Source organism: Aquila chrysaetos, chromosome 24, assembly GCF_900496995.4.
Source record: "Aquila chrysaetos chrysaetos chromosome 24, bAquChr1.4, whole genome shotgun sequence".
Lineage (NCBI taxonomy): Eukaryota > Metazoa > Chordata > Aves > Accipitriformes > Accipitridae > Aquila > Aquila chrysaetos.
In genome coordinates this window covers 16,680,929-16,699,855 of record NC_044027.1, presented here as the reverse complement: position 1 = coordinate 16,699,855, position 18,927 = coordinate 16,680,929, and the positions used below count along the sequence as shown (strand labels likewise).

The 18,927-nt window shown below is 51.6% G+C and overlaps 1 protein-coding gene across 3 annotated transcripts in view; it reads right to left on the bottom strand.

Annotated features, from left to right (window-relative positions):
- RXRA (retinoid X receptor alpha) overlaps nucleotides 1-18,927 on the bottom strand; it is a 120,565-nt gene that overhangs the window by 12,676 nt on the left and 88,962 nt on the right. For all 3 annotated transcript variants that reach the window (XM_030000000.2, XM_041119783.1, XM_030000001.2), the window contains exons 5-6: nucleotides 10,140-10,309; nucleotides 4,332-4,461 (exon numbers count right to left, since the gene is read on the bottom strand). In XM_030000000.2, the coding sequence (XP_029855860.1) occupies nucleotides 4,332-4,461; nucleotides 10,140-10,309 (300 nt within the window). The remainder of the gene's footprint in view (nucleotides 1-4,331; nucleotides 4,462-10,139; nucleotides 10,310-18,927) is intronic.

Sequence of the window (18,927 nt, the reverse complement as noted above, 5' to 3'; positions counted from 1 at the left end):
CTGCCATATAAATACTGGAAGGGATTGCCTCTCCTCTCCCCTGCTGCTGTACAGGGATGTCCCGCGTCCATGACTGCTCCACTAACAGCCTTCCATAGCTGCCTGGAAATCAGCTTTTGTCTTTATTGGTTACTGGACATGCTACTTCAGGAGACAGGGAAACACATCCTCTGAGCCGGGACACCATGGGAGCAGTTCGAGCTAGTTAGAAATGGGAAAGGGAAGGGAGATGCGACCTCCCTCCCTGCCTTCCAGCTCCCCTTCCTAATTTAACACGTCTTCAAATTCTTAAATCTGCTACCAGCTGAGTTCAAGAATGCCTGAAACAAACCCCTAACAAGAAGAAATGCTGTAAAGTTTTGAAGGGTGGAAATTTTGGTGACTTTGAACCAGGAGAGGCATCTTCAATGAGACAGGATGGGTCTTCCACCACCCTGGGGAGTTTCACACTCATCATGTGGCTGATGTAACCGGCCTGAAAATGTTCTGGTGTCCAGAACACAGGGCTGCTTGGCGGGATCCAGAAAAGACAGGATATTGGGTTTTATTTTTTTTCCCAGGCTGGAAAAGCAATGCAACAACATCCTTCACCTCCTCTCCTGCCACAGAAACACGTCTTTTCTCGGTGACTGGAATAAATACAAGGTCCACGTGTGCTGTATTTACCTACTGTTGCAGAGATGGGTTGTGCCATTAGAAATGTTGACAGGGAATAAAGTTCACTCTTTCCTAAGTGGCCGCAGGATGTTTCCACCCCAATCACGGGAACATTTATTTGGCTATTTACTGGGCGAGGCCTGGCACTTGCAGAGGGATTGCAACACCGTGAAACCCAAGGAGGATGGAGGAGAAGACGTGGGACTGCACCAGGAGCCTGCAGGAACCCTGCTCCCTGGCTGCAGAGGACCTCCCAGAGGCAGACCCCAGAAAGGTGCCGTGGGTGCTTCCCACCAGCCGCCCCATGCAGACCCACAGCAACTCCACACGTAGCTCCGACCAACAGAAACCAGAGCTGGTTCACGACGTCCCTCCGTGGCACCAGCTTTCACAACTCTGTCCTAACTCTCGGCCATCACCCAAACCCCTCTGCCGTGGCTCCGCACAGCCCCAGCAGTGCCAAATTCAGCCTCCGGCTTGCCAAGAACATGTGAAAGTGGTGAGGCTGTGGGGTGCCGCCAACATCTGTGCTGGGCTTATTTCAGCTAAGGAGCGCTGGATTAATCAGCATCCTTCAGCTGAATTATTCCCATTTAGAGCTGGGATGTTTCAGCTGAAATGGGGAACCTATTTCTACCCGGTGCTTTCACCAGAGCATCCCCAAAGAGCTGACAAGATAAAGAGGCAGGCAGGAAAAATGCCGTATAACCACAGGGAGCAAATCTGAGTTAGAGATCAAACAAGTCTATCCAAAGAGTTTTGCGTTTCAGCCCAAGCTCTGGAGAAGCAGAGCAGATTTCTTTGACTCTTGTCACTCCTTTGTCATCAAACAAGGTGGCTGCAGCCTCCGGGGATGCTTGGGCTCCTCTGGGGTGGGGAAGGCACCTGGCCACGGAGCAATCATCATCTTAACCCATCTCACTACCAAGTTTCCCCACCAGCCCTATAAAACGAACTGCAGCTGCAGAGATGTAGCGCTCAGCATCCTTTGCCAGGCTGGCCTCGATGCAGAGAAAACATCAGGTTATTCCTGTTTCAGCCACAGCAAGCCTGGAAACAAGAAAACCCAGGGAAAACAGGCTTAAAAAGTTGGGTTTCCTTCTCCTCCAAAAAGCTCAGAGAAGGAAGATTTTTAAATGATTCAGGATTAGAGGAAAGCTACTGCCGGCCCATCCAGCACCACTCCTCCAAAGATGCGTGCTCCACTTAATTTTGCCTCCAAGGATGCATGACTGAACCCGTCTGACGCTCTTAGCTTAAATATTTCATGGGCAGCTGTTCTCAGCAGGCCGCTCTCCCCACTCAATAATAGATAGAGCCACTGGTTAAAGGACTTGGGGGAGGTTATCTGAGGCCCCGACAGAGACGCTTGGGGCAGGGAGCCCATCGGAGCCGCTCCGGGTGCTAAGCCCACCCCACGGCCATGGGGCTAGAGCCACCATGAGATCTGGGATGCGATGGGGTCTGCAGCCCCCTCTCCTGCCCTACGGAGTGGCCCCTCCAGGATGCCAGCTCAGAGCTGGTCCTAACAAGCACCAGCACAAAGGAGAGAACATCAGAGCAGAAAGTCTCCAGCTTTTCATTAGCCGCCTTCTAAAGAGAAAGGAAAACCTTGAACTGCTGTGGGTTTTGTTTCCGTTTCACAAAAGAAGGCAGCAGCTTTTTGTCTGAATCCAGTTCTTCCCTGCAATATTTGCAGAAAGCCCTCAAAGATTTCGTAGAGACGCTTCCCCTGCTCATCCACTCTCACAAGAGGCTCTAGAGACCCTCTTCAAAAATACACTTTTTGTATTTTCCAGAGAGGGCCGTGAGCCCACTCTGGCAACACTCACACCCACGGAAAAATCAGAGGAGCACCTTCACCAAAGTGCTAGCAGGAGCCATCCAGGGAGGGCATGGGACTTGGCCAAGTCTGCAGCAAGAATAAAACCCCCAAATTCTCCATTCCCAGCCTACTGCTGTAACCATTAGATGAAATGCGACTATAAAAATCTCCTTTCAGTAATATAAGAAGAGTGGAAAACCTACACCAGTAAACGGTGCGACTTAATCGCCCAGAAACCATTGAGGTCAAGGATTTCAGAGAGGTTGCAAGAGGGACTGGGTATTTGCATGTAGGGCCAAGGTACGCAGTTATACTGGTTGATAGTCAATAAAAAATTGCAGAAAGTTATTAAGATTTATGCATTTGGGCTACAATCAGCCTTATTAAACAGAATGACAGCTAGTATTTGTGTGGTGGGAAGAGGGAAACACTGGTCCCATCACCTTTGTACTCTGGAGCCCTTATACCTTCTCCTGAAGCGACCTGGACAGACCTTGGACCGCAAGAGTTCCAGCAGTTCCTACATTTTGTGTTGACGTGAATACTTTGCACTTGGTTCTTAAAGGACTTCCCTGCCCAATTTTATGGGCATTTATGTTGGGGCACACATTTTCCACAGTAAGAAGCCAGGAACGCTGCCATCAAAGTGAATCAGCAGTGTCTGTCTACAGAGGCCATTAACCCGAGGCCAGAAGGCGGCAGAGAGAGGAGCACACACCCTGCAGGGTTTTCCCCTCTTGATTTCCCTACAAAAGTGCATTTTGGGGAAACAAGAGGAGCTTTTAAAACTACCGGGGACTTCAGAGTTCCCGGCTTGCTTAGGTTTGGCTGCCAGACTGGTTCACTCCAGGTAGCTCACCGGCTCACCCTGCTCTGAGGCTGCACCTCTGCTCTGCACCAGACTCCTCCATCATTGCCTTTTGAAGTCCCTTGACTACTCTGAGTAGCCAAGGTCGGCGTCTCTCATTGCCAAGTGGAGAGCTGGGGGTCCCTGCCAGCCGTCAAGGTCTCCTCATTTCCTCTCCCAGTCTCACCCTTCACATGGAGTTTGTCATTTGCTGGAAGCCACTTCATCTGTCCCAATGACAACTTGCCTTCCTCTTTGTTTAAGGGAGCAAAACTCTCCGTTGTGCCAAGCCAAAGCCTTTTTAACACCTTATCTGATGATTGGAGCTATGCAAAGAGCTTCATGCCTAAAATGCATCCTCTTCGAGCTCTGCTCTTGGTTTCTTGCCCTCCCCGGTCTTTGTGCATAACCTGCCAGTAGTAGGGGCTTGAATTTACTCGATGGAAGAAGACTCTTTTCACAGCTAACTGCTTTTCACCTCCCAAAGCCTCCATTCCTGCAGACCCCCTGCCGCACAAGGAAATTTAAAATAAGCCCAGAGAATTTTATTTTCATCTTGGTGGGTGGGAGAGGGAGGGCGATATATTTTTCTCCCCTTTCTGGTTTTAATTATGATCAAACATTTTAGTCTGATGAAATTTCATGGAGTTCCAAGCCCACTTGGTCTTTCAAGTCTCAGCTTGGGAGGATGGCAGCGCGTAGCTCCCTTGGTTTAAATCACCCAGCGCACGTCTCCGAGCACCTCGCTCATCAGAGATGAAGCCGGGCCGTTTTTCAGCTGATTGGCAGCTGGTGCAACATTTTGGATCACATTCAGCAACACATCCCTTGGGGCTTTTTAAATCCTATTTAGCAATTGAATTATCAGAGGCTATTACTCAGAATCAGTTAATGGCTTTCACGTTGCTGGGACCTGAATCTAAGAGTAATACCTGTCACTGGCGAGATGTAGCACTCCGACGGCCCCGTGCCGGAGCCCGCGCGGGGACGGTTCCCACTCACCTGCTCTGAGCAAGATGACCTGGTCGTCCAGGGGCAGCTCGGAGAAGTGGGGGATCCTCTTGGCCCACTCCACCAGGGTGAAGAGCTGTTTGTCTGCTGCCTGGCATATGTTCGTCACTGGGTCGTTGGGCTGCCAAGAAAAGGAGATCGAAAGGCTTGGAGAAGGCAGAGCAAGGAGAAGAGGAGAGGCTGGAGGAGCAGCTGAGGGGCTTGCTGCCTCGCTGCTGCAGGGAAGGACCCCAAAGTCGGGAGCATCCCAGAAGTGGACACTATCGGCCACAGGGAAAGGAGGTGAATTGGCTTCTCCACCACATGGTTTTTAAGTGGTTTTTAGCAAGCTCCAAAACAGGAACCAGGAGTGTTGAGACCCAATATCCATCACATTGACTGGTGAACCAAACTAGCTCCAGCCCAGGGATGGGCAGGCTTCTGCACCCGTGCCAGCATCCCTGAGCTCGATAAACCAGCACCAGAGGGGGCATTACAAAAAAAACCAGCAAAACCCTTCCTTTGAAATATTATCCAGTAACAAAAACCATCTGCTCTCAAGGAGGACAGTCAGCCTAAACACACCAAATCCCTGTTTAAAGGAACTGCTAACAGCTCAAGTGGGCTTGTGATTAGGAACTGGAAGAGCCTGTCTAACCCTGGCGAAGACAGTCCTCACTAGTACAAGTGTGTATATAGGGTTTACCTCTCTGGACAGGGATGTATGAGCCCGTCCACATAGCGCACTGTAATCCCTGCTGATATCTAGCAGCTTTGATTGTACAGTTATTTTTCTTCCATGTCCTTAAAAGAGCAGTTTCCAAATCGGAGGAGGAGTGTTTACTTCAGCCCCGGATCGCAGGGGGAAGGGGTGTGAATTCAGAGGCAGAGCAGACACGAACGCCAGCGTAACCTCTCCCTCCTGCAAGTCTCAGTTTCAGCAGGACAAGGCCATTCCTCACCACGAGCTGACTGTGCTATGGCAAACCCTTCTCCCAGGCTGGGCAGACGAGGACCACGCTGCTAAGTCTCACTCCACCCCCCCAGAGCCGTGTCCCGGACCCCTGCCCAGTCCCCTCCGCCGTCCCCTGGCAGCAAACACAAACTCTGTGCCTCGGTGGCCAATGTCTCCCATTCTCCAGGCTTAAAATAACCAGCATCTGGCAAGCTCAGGGGCACCCGCCTTCGAAGTATTTTCACCTGTTGCGTGCAGAGATGGATGGGAATGGGCTCACGTTCAGCAGCGCAGCTGAGGAGTGGGGAGCATCGTTACGGAGATTTTCCCTCCTTGCTCTGCCCATCTCCAGCGGCTCCCCGAGGGGCACAAGGGCAGGGGAGTCTCGCTCCGAGGGAGCTGGGGCTCTTTCCTCAGGAAGGAGACGTGAGCAGGGACTGGGCTTTTCGCCGGGAGAGGGAGATAAGACGGGATTTCCTTTGGACAACAGGAAAACCCTAAACTGGGTGTGAGGAGGAGCTTTGCAGGGTTAAGTGTTACACTGGAAACACAGGGAACATCAGCACTCAGAGGTGTTTGCAGGAAGGGTAAGAAGGGACACCCGTGGCCCAGGCTATACGAACATCACCAGCCGCAAATCATCTGAGTTTGGTCAGCAAGCTGGAGCAGTCGGGTGGAAAACTCAGGCATCCCGGCATCCGTGGGGCGGGATGGGGATGGAGCCCTGCATGCCCCGGAGGGGGACACGACCTACGGGAGACCCCACGCTCCAGCAGAACCTGACCCATGAAGCAACAAATACCTGCACAGCCCCGTGAAAGGGGTATTGTGGGAAAGTTAAGACGGTTTTGCCAAAGCTTTTTATCAGGGATTGCTTCTGGGAAGGTTGTCACCATCTCTAGGACTCGCTCTGATGCAGCGAGCCAGGCTCTGGGTCTCCCAGCCCAGGCTGTATCACCGCTGCGCTGCAGGCAGCACAAGCTGTACCCAGCCTTCAGTGCTTCGTACAAAGCCCCAGCGAGGAGCCCAGCCTTTAATTACACCTCGGATGGCAGTTCCTGGAACCACCACGGTGCTTCCCGGCAGAACTTAATCACCGTAGCTTGAGAGGCGGCTAAAAGTATCATCCCTGGAGGCCGAAAGGACCCTGCCTGTATCCAGGAGGGGATCTGCAAAGCGGTGCTAGAAACCCTCCCCGTGCATGGTAAGCAAATCCCCTCCTGCAGTAAATAGCAAGGGCACGGTGCCGGAGTGTGACAGAATGAAAGGACACGCAGGCACCTGATCCTTCTGGAAAACCGGAGCTTGGAGGCATCTTCCAGAAAATGGTGACTTGAAACCAGCGGCTCAAAGGCCAATTAAGAGCTAATGGGGATAACACCTCTCAGTTACAGGCTTTGCCTTTCAGTGGCCAGGAGCCCATCCGAGGTGGTGCTTACACTGCCGGAGCCCAGCTTCACAGCTGCCGGGGACACGGGGCAGAGGCAAACCCATCCTTGCGCCCCGTCGTACTGTCTGGGGACGGGTACCTGCCGAGGGCGTATGGCCGGTCCCCAGCTCCCGAGGGATGGGGTTCACATGGGGTCTGGGGGCTTCCTGGGACACACAGTGTGGAGGAATCCTGCAGCCATGCTCCTTTACGGCTTGTGGGAACCTCCCAAAGGGTTTATCCCCTTTGCCACGGTCAGCAGCCAGACAACCGTCGCAATTAGCAGCTATTTGCAGCGTCTGAAGAGCTGTTATCAGGGGCTCTACTGGTGCAGTCACTTCAAGTGAGTGTTTTGGTGATGGTGATCGAAACGCTGGCCTTGGCACTCTCCTACCACCCAAGGCAGGAGAGCAGACTTGCAGGGGCACATCCCTCTGTCTTAGCTCCTTTCTGCCTGGCTCAGCATCCTTCCCCATCCTGTCCGTGCCACCCACAAGGATCACACCCCACTGTACTCCCCTTTCCCCATCATGGGCTTCAAACCATGAATCTACCCCATCCTCTCTGGTGTCAATCAAGGCGTCAAGACAGAGCCATGGGTCCCCTCCCTGGTCACGTACTCGAAGCAGCACACTTCCACCAGCAACAACGTGTTTAGATGCCAGGGCTGCTGGAACAGCTCACAGGCTGCAGCCCCTGCTGCCCTCCCCTTGTACGAGCTCCGAGGACCGTGCTGAAGCCCCACCGTTGGGTCCCACACTGTCCTAGGCGGAAAAAATCAGTGCCAGAGCCAGCCTGGCAAAGCAGAGGGACCTCCCTCAACCCGAGTTGGGATCTCTGCTCTCAGAGCAGCCCGGGCACCATGGCACAAGGCGACGGTCACAGACATGAGAGCATCTGGGAGAGAAGGGTGTTAACTCCTACCACCCTGCCACCTCCATCCCAGCCTGGCACAGACCAGTGGAAACACCCTTGCAAGCCCTGGAGCTCTCCAGCTCGCTGGCAGCATTCAATGCAGATGGACTAAGGTGCAGGGGTGCAAATAAAAGGACCCAACACACCAGGCTAATAGGAAACAGCTTGGTTTTTACCTCGTGTCTATTAGGGATGGAATTTGTCTGCCTTTCCATCACATGGGCTCTCTGGGGAGGGCTGGGTGGGAGGAGGGCAGCTCCTCCGTCTTCCCTCGCCTCGTCCGGTGGCCTCGTCACTGCGAGCTGCTGATCTCATACATCTGCTAAACCTGCTACAAATGTCACCTCATCGACAGAAGCCGCTTGACAATAATAGGGCATTTCAACAAGCCTCCTGCTTCTATTTAGATGCAACACACATCCTTGTTCACAGTAATGCGTGTTGAATTATGCAGGAACCAGCTTTCAATTTGCTACAAGAGGCTTGAGGAGATGCAGTGCCAGACGAAGCCATTTATTTCAGCTCGCTCTCTGGGGTTTGTTTTCAAGTCAGCACAACGCTGGCTACAACTCCCCTGAAGTATTTTTAATTCTGATAGCCGTCAGAGCCTCTCCGAGCCCCTCACTAACCACGGCTGAGCTGCCTCCTCCAAAAAAACCCATTGCAAGCTTCATGGCTGCTCTGGTCGGAGGGCATCGCTGCCTGCAGGCTGCAACTGGGCTCTCAAACGCAGGCGAGCACCATGGCCCTGTATCTCCTTCACTGAGGGGTCTGCTCTGTCCATAGCAGGAAGCCCTACGCACTGAAAAGCCTCACCTAGCAAGCCAGCCGTAAAGGGTCCTTGTAGGTAAAGGCCAAAAAGAGCATCCCATAGAAGCAGTCAGCACTTAGATTCCTACAAGGAGCGGCCTGACTCTGAGATCTCCTGTCAAGCCCTGCCAGATAAGGTATTCCTGGCTCAATCCTCCAAGCCTCACAGAAAGAGATAAAGTATTATTGTAGCAGAAAATAAATACTGCAGAGTCCTTCCACTTGCTAGAAATAGCTGCATTTCATCATCTCAACCTCACAGACACCTAGCACAGAGCAATAGGAAATGCAGAGGGATATTTCAGCGGATGATCCTGCTCTCCCAGGTTAGCCAGCCTGCACGCTCGCAGAGCCCCAGCTTTACCTCTGTGCCCCCCCGAAGGACTGCTGGTAGCCAGGAGATGCCCCCCTACTCCAGCCTCTCCCCTTCCCAGCAGCAAGTGATAGCTAGCAGGGTTTTGGGGCAATTTATACCCTCCGCAGCCCTGATGACCCCTTGCAGCGGCAGTGCCCCCTCCTGCTAACAGAGCGATGCCATGGGATGGTGTGTGCCTGCCAGAAGGCATCGCCGTAAGGCAAATGAGAAATTAAACACGTGCAGCTGACCCCAGCCCCAAAAGCGCACACGCAATGGTGCACGGCAATTTTTTTTTCCTCTCTATCTCTTTGCTTTGAGTCTTCCCAGTTCCTCAGTATCCCAGGGCTCTGCCGGTGCACCCAGGGTGGGGGCAATTAGCCCCACTCCTGCCCCTACTGCTATATTAGTTGCCTGAATGGCAGTCCTACCTTTTAGATGCATTTCCCTATTCCCACTGCTTTCACGGGAATGAGGAATGGGGACTGCATCCTAAATGCTGCCTAGGCTGGGCAGCAAGTACTTTCTCTGCAATAGGGCTCTTTATGTGGGCTTTGCATAGGGTCTATCCTAGAAACAGAATTTCGGAGGATAGGTTGGGTCTCACATTTGGAGGTAGCTGCTTTGCAGGGAGGCTTTCTCTAAGCAAGGCTATAACCTGCTGATAAGGGAATCTGCTAGGAAAGGGACCAAGACAGTTTCCCTCATCACAGCTTCTCTATTCCTATTTCCCTGTCAGCTGTCTCATGTTTACACAAGGCCCTGTTAGAGTACAGATGCTTCAAGCAGGCCCAGTTATAATACAAGCTTCTAAATGGGAAAGGAACTTGAAAGTAAACTTCTCCAGACTTTCTCTTCTTAGAGCCAAGCAGCTGTATAATTCTGCATCTGAAAAGTCACACCCTAATTTTACACCTCTTATTTCTTTGCACTTTGGCCACACAGCTCTGTTTATTGGCTTGATTGGACTCTGAGCTCTTCAGAGCATGAAGGGTCTCCCTGCCTTTTAGCACTAAGGGCCATTAACTAAAATAAAATCTTCTCTGTGAGCCCTTCTAATTACGCCTTACAGTATCTGTTCCTTCTCTATGGCTGTGAGACAGAAAAGTACTAATGCTGGTGGTTGCGCAGGGGCAGAGGGGTTTGCTGTCCTCACGCTTTCATCTAAGCTCACACATGGTGTCTACAGCAGAGCTAAGAAGTTGCATTTCTGAGCTCTATCTCTTTTCCCGTAAGCTAACCCCCTCTCTGTCCTAGGCTCGCTGCTGTATTTGTGCTAGGTCAATCCTGATGCCCCACAAACCATCCCTTCTGCCCCGTGTGCCGGGGATGGAGCCATGGGGAGAGGCACCTTACCGAGCTCGGCGTCAAGCCCATATTTGCTTCAATGTACGTCTCTGTCTTTGGCTCCACTGCGAGTTCAGCTTCCAAGATCTTTTCCACGGGCATGTCCTCGTTAGCGCTACTTGTCGACTCCACCTCGTTCTCGTTGCGGTCCTTTCCCCGCTGCCTCTCCTCCTGGACGGCTGGAATTGGACAGAGAAGGGACAGTGTCAGCCCAGGGCTCCCAGCCACGGTGTCACGGGCTGAGCTGGGACCCCGAAGCTCCACGGAGCTACGGGCGTTACTTAACCATGAAAACCTAAAGCATCCTCAGACCAGTAGGATCACACAGACATCTGATGTCTTGTTCTCCCACCTGACCTTTCCACCGTTGTGGTCAGCGGGGTCTCGGGCTTGGATAGTCCAAAGGGGGGTGAGGTTTGGGGAAGCTGCCGAGCAGCCCTGGCCTGGGAGAGCTGCTCCGTGTGTGCTCCCCTGGGAGAACCGCGAGGGACGTTCCCACTCGGACCTGGCCTCTGCTGGGAAACTCCCTTTTCTGCAAAGGGAGAAGTCCTGGAAGCAAAAAGGTTAAAGATGCGTGATGAAAAGCAAAGGAAGCTACACAGCGAGTCACTGCGGGAGAGGGAAATGGATGGGTACTGCCGCAGGGGAAGAAAACAAGGTGGTGAAGTGATAGCATAAGAGAACCCTAAATAAAACAGAAATCGGTCAGTTTAAAGCATAAGTCCAGAGTTCAAGCATCCTCTGAGCCTGTTAGTGCTGAATGTCCGAAGAGGTCATGTCATGCATCTCGTTCCCTGGTCCGGCAGTGATGCTGACGGCTGCCGCGAGGCTCTGCCGCAGGACGGTGCTACCGTGGGACAGGAGCTGGGAGCAGGGATCTGCCGGCAGGCGCTCTATGCAAACCACCACCCTGTCTTTGCCTCTGGGCAATTTCTAAACAGACAGGAGAGACCTGTCCCAAATCCTGTGTGGTAGGAGTAATCTAGCCAGAAGCATGTCACATGCTGATGAGTTAATGTCTGAGCAGTACATAGATGAAAAACACTTATTAGATGCTAATAACATTATTATTGATGATCTCCCTTTGAAACCGGCACACACGCTTTCCCTAAACCTGGAAAGTAGTTTTATGCAGACAGTTACATCAGTAACTATCTCCTTCTCGATCATCATGTTACATACCCTAGATCACACACTTTTCCGGACACTGTTGTTTCCCACAGTACGTTTGAGCCCAGTCTAGTTGAGAACAGCCCAAGCAACAGGAGTTTCCATCACTGGTCATGAGAGACAACTCCCTGAACTTATCCAGCTCTTTGTCAAGGACTGAATGAGGCATTCAGTAATGTAAAAGTCCTGCTATTTATTGACAATTATCCTAACACTTCACCTCTCTGCTGAATTTGAAGCTGGTTATGTGATGTTAAGAGAAAGCAGCAGGGGCACAGGTATTGTTCTAGGGAAATCAGAGCTGTCTGTAACACAGTAAGGCTTTTTAGGCAATCAGTGGGACCAGCTCTATGCCAAGTGCAAAAATAAAAACCTAGAATATAAAACTTATTTCTTAAAACCCAGGAAATTAAGACACATGGTAAAAGAGTCCTATATGGATGCTGATCCCATTAACCCAGCTCCACCCCAGCATGCAAAGGCCTGGGTCTGATTTCCACTGCTCGCCCTCCCCTCCTGCAGCAGCCGCCAGTGCAGCGTTGCTGTTTGCTGCACGTCAACAGTGTTCAGACTCCTTCCATGTGAAAGCTGTTATGCAAAAAGCAAGAGGTTATTTTTTGCAAACTGCTCTTAAGTTTATGGGCTGCAGAGGCTCCCAAGGCCCACGCAACGTTTTTCTCCTTAGTCTGCCAGAGCCAGGTAAGCTGCTGCTGTCAGAGCTCAGATTTGTGTTGTGGCTTTTGTCCATCTGGCTCTTGTCTGGCACGGATTCTTCTGTTCACTTTTTCAGGCCAACATAAAATCCTGCTTAAATTTCTCCCCCCACCCCTACTCCTGCTTTCTCAATCATCAAAAGGCTAGAAATTTTTGCTTAATGCCAACCGTTCTTCAACAGCACAGATGCACCAAAACTCCTTTGGGCACATTAGAAGAGATAAAACACCTACTAAATAACAGAAAAGCCTAAGAGAAAGGCAAACCCGCAACAAATGGGATTTTATAAAATGACTTAAATGCCAAAGGCCTGATGCACAGTCGCAGCAGGTCTCAAGGATAAAGGTACAAAGCGTGGTTCCTTGCTCTGAGATCAACCACCTCCACCTCTGGGGCCACTCCGCCGGGAAGGGGTGTTAGTCCAAAAAACACATCCTCTTGCTCAGCCACCAGTGACTTGGGATTTGTGGGAAAGCATTGCAGAGGTTTGAGGAGACAGTGGCCACTTAAAGCCTTAAATCTGCAAATCTCAACCTCATCAAAACCAACAGTCACGTTCTTGGGGGTGAAGAATCAGATATATTTGAAGGGTTATAGCAAAGTGAATCTTACAGGTCATCACGACAGCATTTGCTAGTGATTAGGCTGAATCTAGCTGATATAAACGATAGACGGAAGGGACAGACGGAAAGAGATTATACATATTAGTTCTTTCTATTGATCTGTGCTTTGAGCTGCTACACCAGAAAGTTGGTGCCGCTGCTCGCTGCGGAGCTGGTCAGCAGAAAGCTGACTCATCCCAGCGTGCTTAGCCCCACGAAAAACCCTTGACGCTCGCCCCTGCCCAGCTGGCTGCCGGCAGCAATGACACACCGGGCAGAGCAGATGGCGTATTCTCACCGAGTATGTCAGGTCCAAAGATAAACCAAGCCCTTGCCAGGAAGAGTGTTACCTGCTTTGCTACCCCCGTGTTTCCAAGACCAGACAGCCCTCTCCAAAGCCAGGACAAGCCGAGCATCACTTTGCGATCCCCCCCCGCTGCAGCTTGGATGACCTCCATCCATCCCCTATCCCGGGCTCTCTGGGCTGCAGGAAAGCAGGGACTGTTTCCCAGTGCTGAGCTCAGAGATGCCGTTATCCTCCCTTCCCCCTGAGAAGCTGCTTCACGCACAGGTCTTCACCGAGGCTGCAGGACGAGGTGACCGTCCTACGTGAAGTTCAGTTGCTGCTTGCTCCCAGGACCCGCGTTACCAGGTGTTTATGAACCCGACCTGTTCCTCACTTGGAAAACGATGCCTGCCCAGCCCTGGTTGTTGGATGTAGCTTTCGGGGATGCCTGCGAGGCAGCGGCTCCTCTAGATGTTGACTCAGTGGTGGATGCTGTTTTCTCACCCTACGGGCAGCTCGGGGAATGAAGCGGGAACAGCTTCGTTCTTCACGTGAGCAACAGGTTTGCTCCTGCAACAGCTCTGTGCCTGGCCTTGGGGTACAGTTGCCAGTCCACACATGAAGTCCCCTCCGATGGTCACCTTACTGTCACCTTGTTCTTCCACGTGTGGCACTCCCGAAGTCCTTCTTCAGGATCCAGAGGTCGAACGGATTTCAAATCTAGTGTCTCCCCTTTCCTAGTTTCAGATTCACCCTGAAGCATCATACAGCTCCAGAGGTGGCAAGCCCAACACGTTGTCCCGAAAGGCGCAGGGATCTGCATTTGGCATTCAAGGCTCTTGTACTCTGTGGGTTCCAAGACTTGGACTTCCCTGCGGATGCAGCCGTCCTTGCAGCCTGTGCTTCAGAAGCTCAGCAGAACTGAGAGGACATCCAAGGTATATAATTTTGCGAGCAGGCAAAAGTGTGTAAGAGCTGCCAGTCATGCAGCTTCGTAGCAGTCCTCTGTGTCTCTGATCTCCACTGCCGTAAGCCCGGGGGTAGATCTCTGCAATTTACTGCAGTCAGTATTTCCCCAGACCTGCTGAGGACCTGACAGGCTGGTGCTCCTTCTTAGTAGAGATGCTGAAGGATGCATCGCCATTTCAGGAAAGAACGGGGACTGTGTTTCTTGAGATGCAGGAAAAAAGAGCAGGTGGGGTAGGGGAAAGGAAAGAAGGAGCAAGTATTCAAGCATATCAGCTTTTTTTAAAAATCATGCAATATGGGATGTTTGTGTGAAGGAAAATCTTAAGTAGTGAGGAGACCCCTCACTAAAAAAACCTAGGACCTTATCTCTGGAGTCCACTCCCCACTCCCACTGGGGATTAGTCAAATAAACCATGGTGGAGATGACAAAAATCCATTTTTCAAATGGATTTGGTTTGGGAGCTACGTTTCTTTGTGGCTTTGTTTTTTATTTATCTTTTAAAAAAGAGAAATACAAACATGGTAGCTGCATGGCAGCTTGTCTGGTAATATTGAAATGGGAATACCTTGTTCTTCTCGGCTTCCCAGAAGTCTTGTGCGCCGGGATGGATGGTGCTCCATCCCTGTAACACAGTAAAATTTAGAAACAAAGATCATATCATTTGGTTCTTGTTTCTGCTGGATTTTTCTCTTCTTTTCATTTAAGTTGTAAACTCACAGGCTAAAGACAAAAAAACAGAGGGGTTCTGTGACTGGCTTCTCCAACCCAAATTCTCCCTTGTGACACAATCAATGTATATTTAAGAAAAAAATAAATATTCTCAACTCTAGAGAGGCCACAAGATTCTTCTCCCTCCTGTCTCACACGTGATGCTTCGCAGTATTAGCAAGGACAGTACGCAGCGTGGCAATTCAGGGGAGCCGGTTCTACTGCTAGCTCTCTTCTCTCGCTCATCATCGATGCCCTCCTCTGCACTGTGCCCTTCTGCTTAGCCGGGTGGGTCCGGAGACATCCAGCTTCTGTTTAAGAGGACCTTGGGAAGTCGATTAAACTACAGAGTGCCTGTGATAACAAGGCACTTGACCGTGTGACCTACGAGGACCTTTCCAAACCTCAGTTGGGCTCTCTTGCTCTTACTGCAATAAGATGGCGATAATGAGGTGAAGGGCTGGAGAACACATCCCCGCGGCTGCAGGCTGAGCTGCTGCTCACCAGGAGGAGGGAAGGGCTGGCGAGGGCTCTGCAACACCAGCGTGACCTTCCCATCTCCCATCGCACGCAATTACTGCCTCAGCAGACGGGCTCGTCTGGACAAACTACGGGGCTTGTCTCAGACGGATGCGGGGAAGCCATCGAGAGGAGCCCGTGTCCTTTTCCTTCCACCCCACCGCTCAGGCTGCAGGTGTTAGCCAAGATCCACTCTTAGGACCATGCTGTGCCCAACGATGTCGATTTTTCTGGTCATGAGGGTAGCGCAGCATTTGATCAACAGTATGGGTCTATTCAACTTAAATGCAGGAGGCAAGCCAGGCATATTGCTTGCTGCAACCCAAAAAGCACTCTCCTGCGAGGAAAAGCAGCTCCAAGCTGTCGTTACGCCGGCCCTGTCTGCCACGCTGTGTTTTCGGAGAGGAGCTTCCCCACACTCCCCTCTGTGTTGATGGCTGTGCCAATGCTTTTATTTTTCTTCAAGGAGACTCGTATGGTTGAGAGGTTTTCTAGTCTGATTTTCTTAACATAAGGGAAGCATTTAAACCTTGCAGTCCACTTGAGGAGAAAAAAAGATGTTGTAGTCAAAGAGCTCTGAGAGGCAGCCCCACCTCCTCCAGCTATGTCTCAGCCGAGCCAAGGACAGAAGCCTGTGTTTGCCATGGCACCTGATGAAGAGGCTCTCATGTTATTCTGCTTGATTTGGCCTGTACTTGCCTAAGGCCGGTTGCTGTCATTTTTCATATCAAGCTTCTCAAGCCCATCTGCACTTCCCCAGGCCATGGTACAGCAAGATACGGAGCCCCATGTGTCAAGACTACTTCTCAGTGACCTCTCTCTAAGAACCAAAATGTCTCGTCCCGTGGATTGCAGAGGAACCTCGGCTGCCCGGGTGCAAGGGCTGATAGGCAAAAGTGCCAGATCCATCCTCTGCTGGTGTGCACATCAACACTGGACGCCTTGCCTTTGCTCGTGGTGCAGCATCTGATGGCTAAATAAGCAGGTTGGAGTCCATTGCAGTGAGCAACCAACCTCGCTCCGGTGCCCAAACCAACCAGTGTGGGTGGCTGCAGTTGAGTAATGAACTCTCCAGCTGCTGGAGAAGACTGAGCTGCTCGCTGAGGCTCTGGGGAACACTTGGAGGACGCTGCTGAGAAATCACTGCAGCATCCCCAGCTCCTGCCACTTCATCGCAAGCCTCGTGATGAACGTCACTAAGTCCCTGCTCTTTGAGCAGTGCGAACACCCCAGAATCCCAATCCTCCAGCAAAAGTTCTTTCCTTTTTAAGCCTTGGGCTCGCGGGGAGAAACCTGATGCTGTGATCTGCAGACTAATTAGATTTAAGAAAAAGAAAGATGTCAAGTGCATGCTTTGTTTTCAAAGCCTGGTCATAGATGCAATGCGGGCGCTCGCGGCCGGGTCCCCCACGCTGCGGCACGGCCACCCGCTACGGGCACTGCCACACTCAGCGGGCACCCCGCTTTTGTGGCGGGGGAATGTTAACGAGGGGAGGAAGAGGCACAAAGGCGACAGGATTTTCCAGCGAGGCAGAGGCGTTTCTGAGAGCCCCCGTGGGTAGGAGCATCGCGGGCTTGTTTGTTTGCTGGGAGAGACGTGGAGGCTACGGCAGCTCCTAATTACCACTTACCCAGCGTTAATACAGATGAGAGCTTGTTTCTGAGATGAAAATCCATCCTTCCAGGAATAATAGCGTGGATGACTGGCTGGGGTTTGTTTCTTTTCATGGGGGAGGAAGGGGAAGAATAATTCACTCCCACCAAAAATGGACCGAATGGGGTTTTCTCTGGGGAACAGATCCAGCGTCTGGAGTCCCTGGGCACGGGGAACCCGGCACCACGGGGAGCAGGCACCGATGCTCAGCCCAGTTCTCGGGCAGTGCGAAAGCCGTGCGCGAACAGAAGATGTACTTCTTGGCCTTGGCTCTCCCGTTCTTCTTGGCACGCTCTGATCCTCTTGCACCTTTGTCCCTTTTGTTCCTTGCCATTCCCCGGCAGATGCAGGGATCCACAAAGCAAACAGGGATGATGATGCTTTCCAGGCTGCTCCAACCTGGATGCATTTTGGGAACATGGCCTTGCATCGCCAGGGCACACCACGCTCCTCCTGGAGAGCCCGGAGGCTCTGGTGGCCTCCAAGACCCAAACCTGCTCAGTCTTCTCCGAGCCTACAAGTGGGTGGCTGCTTTATTTATGAAGTGCTGGGTGGAGGCTTATTGGGGATTTCGGTTTCACGAGCAGTGGAATTTATTAGGCTCTGCTGCCTTTTTATGAAGCTACGTCTTAGCTGTGTATCATCAGCATCTTGAAGTGCTTATACCTGTTTATATCAAGAACGCCATGATAGCTGAGGAAACTAATTCAGACAGTGTTTCTTCTGCTTTGTTTTTGTGTGCCTCCTTTTTTTTCAAAGATGCAGCTTGCTACTACTGTAAACAACCTCAAAAACCGAGATACAAGAAATAAATGGTAGTGTTTTCTCCAACATTTTCACCTGAATACTGCATTTTTTTAAGATAGGCAAAATACCACTGTGGTGATAAAAAAACGTAACTTCGGAGTGTTAAAGAGTGGATTGAAAACTTTGCATGCAGTCAGTCCACACGGGGAACGGCTCCGGAAAACAATGCCAAAAATCGCTAGCTCACTTCACTCTCAAAAGCCGGACACTCCAAAGTATAAGCAAACAGCAACATTGCTAAAGCAATGAGAGAAAATCATACACCAAACCCTTTTTCTCAACCTAAGAGCATCCCTAAAAACAAACAACAAACCCAGCATCTTTTAACCAGCTGGTTTAAAGAGCAGCACTTTAAAAGGATATAAGAAACTAGCTCATTAAGCTGAAAGACATTTTCCATTCCAAAATTATTACTAAAAATAACTGTGCTCTTGAACTCTGCCCCTTCACTAGGGTATGGCCACTCGCCTGCTTTTTACATTCGCTTGGACAGCGGGTTGGAGACCTGAATTCCTTCTCTTTCTCCCCAGACTCCTCTTGCTCCTGTCGGTCCCGAGAGATGCTCTGGGAGCCAGGACGGCTCCAGCTCCCGGGGGTGCCGGGAGGATGCACAGCCATGGCAGGGGGATCAGGCACAGCTCAATGATGGCTGTGTTAGTGCAGGGGCTGAGCTCCAAGCCACTCTGGGTTAAAACAGGGGGAAACTTCGGTCCCTCTGGACTAAGTGATGTATCTGAGCAGCTCCTCGAAGACATGCAGATGTCTCCGAGCTGCAGACTAGAGTCGTTCCCTGCGATGCTGCAAGTCAAACCCCTCCCAGGTTAAATCCCTCAGCTCGACCGCAGTGCAAGCAAGTGGGGGAAAACCAACCCACAAACACAGGGGAAGAGGAAGAATTATCTCAGGCTGTGAAGTTTAATGAAATCTTGAAGTTAGAGATCAGACGTGCAGCCAGACAGAAGATGTCCTGGATCCTCAGAGCATGACTCTGGATCATGTCACGGCCGCTGACGGAGGCAAGCTGCAGCAACGCCATACCCAGGTCACCGCCGTTACGGCATCTGCGCCTGGATTTAGGAACGATCTGGGGGTCGGTTATGCAGCCCGAGCCGCAGCCACTGGGGGAGGACAGCTTTCTGGTCTCCAGATGGGCTACGAGCTTCCTGACAGAGACGCATCAACATCTATTTTACCTAGTCGGCATCAGACGCCGCCGTTCAGTGTTCCACAGCACGCTCGGGCTGCCGGCTTCAGCTCGGCAAGTGGCAGCCCCGTTAACAAACTGGGCAGCCCAGCGGGTCCTACGGAGACAGCCCGGCTCACGCCAGGAGCCGCTCGTGTCCGGAGGCAGCGCTGGGGGAAGGAGA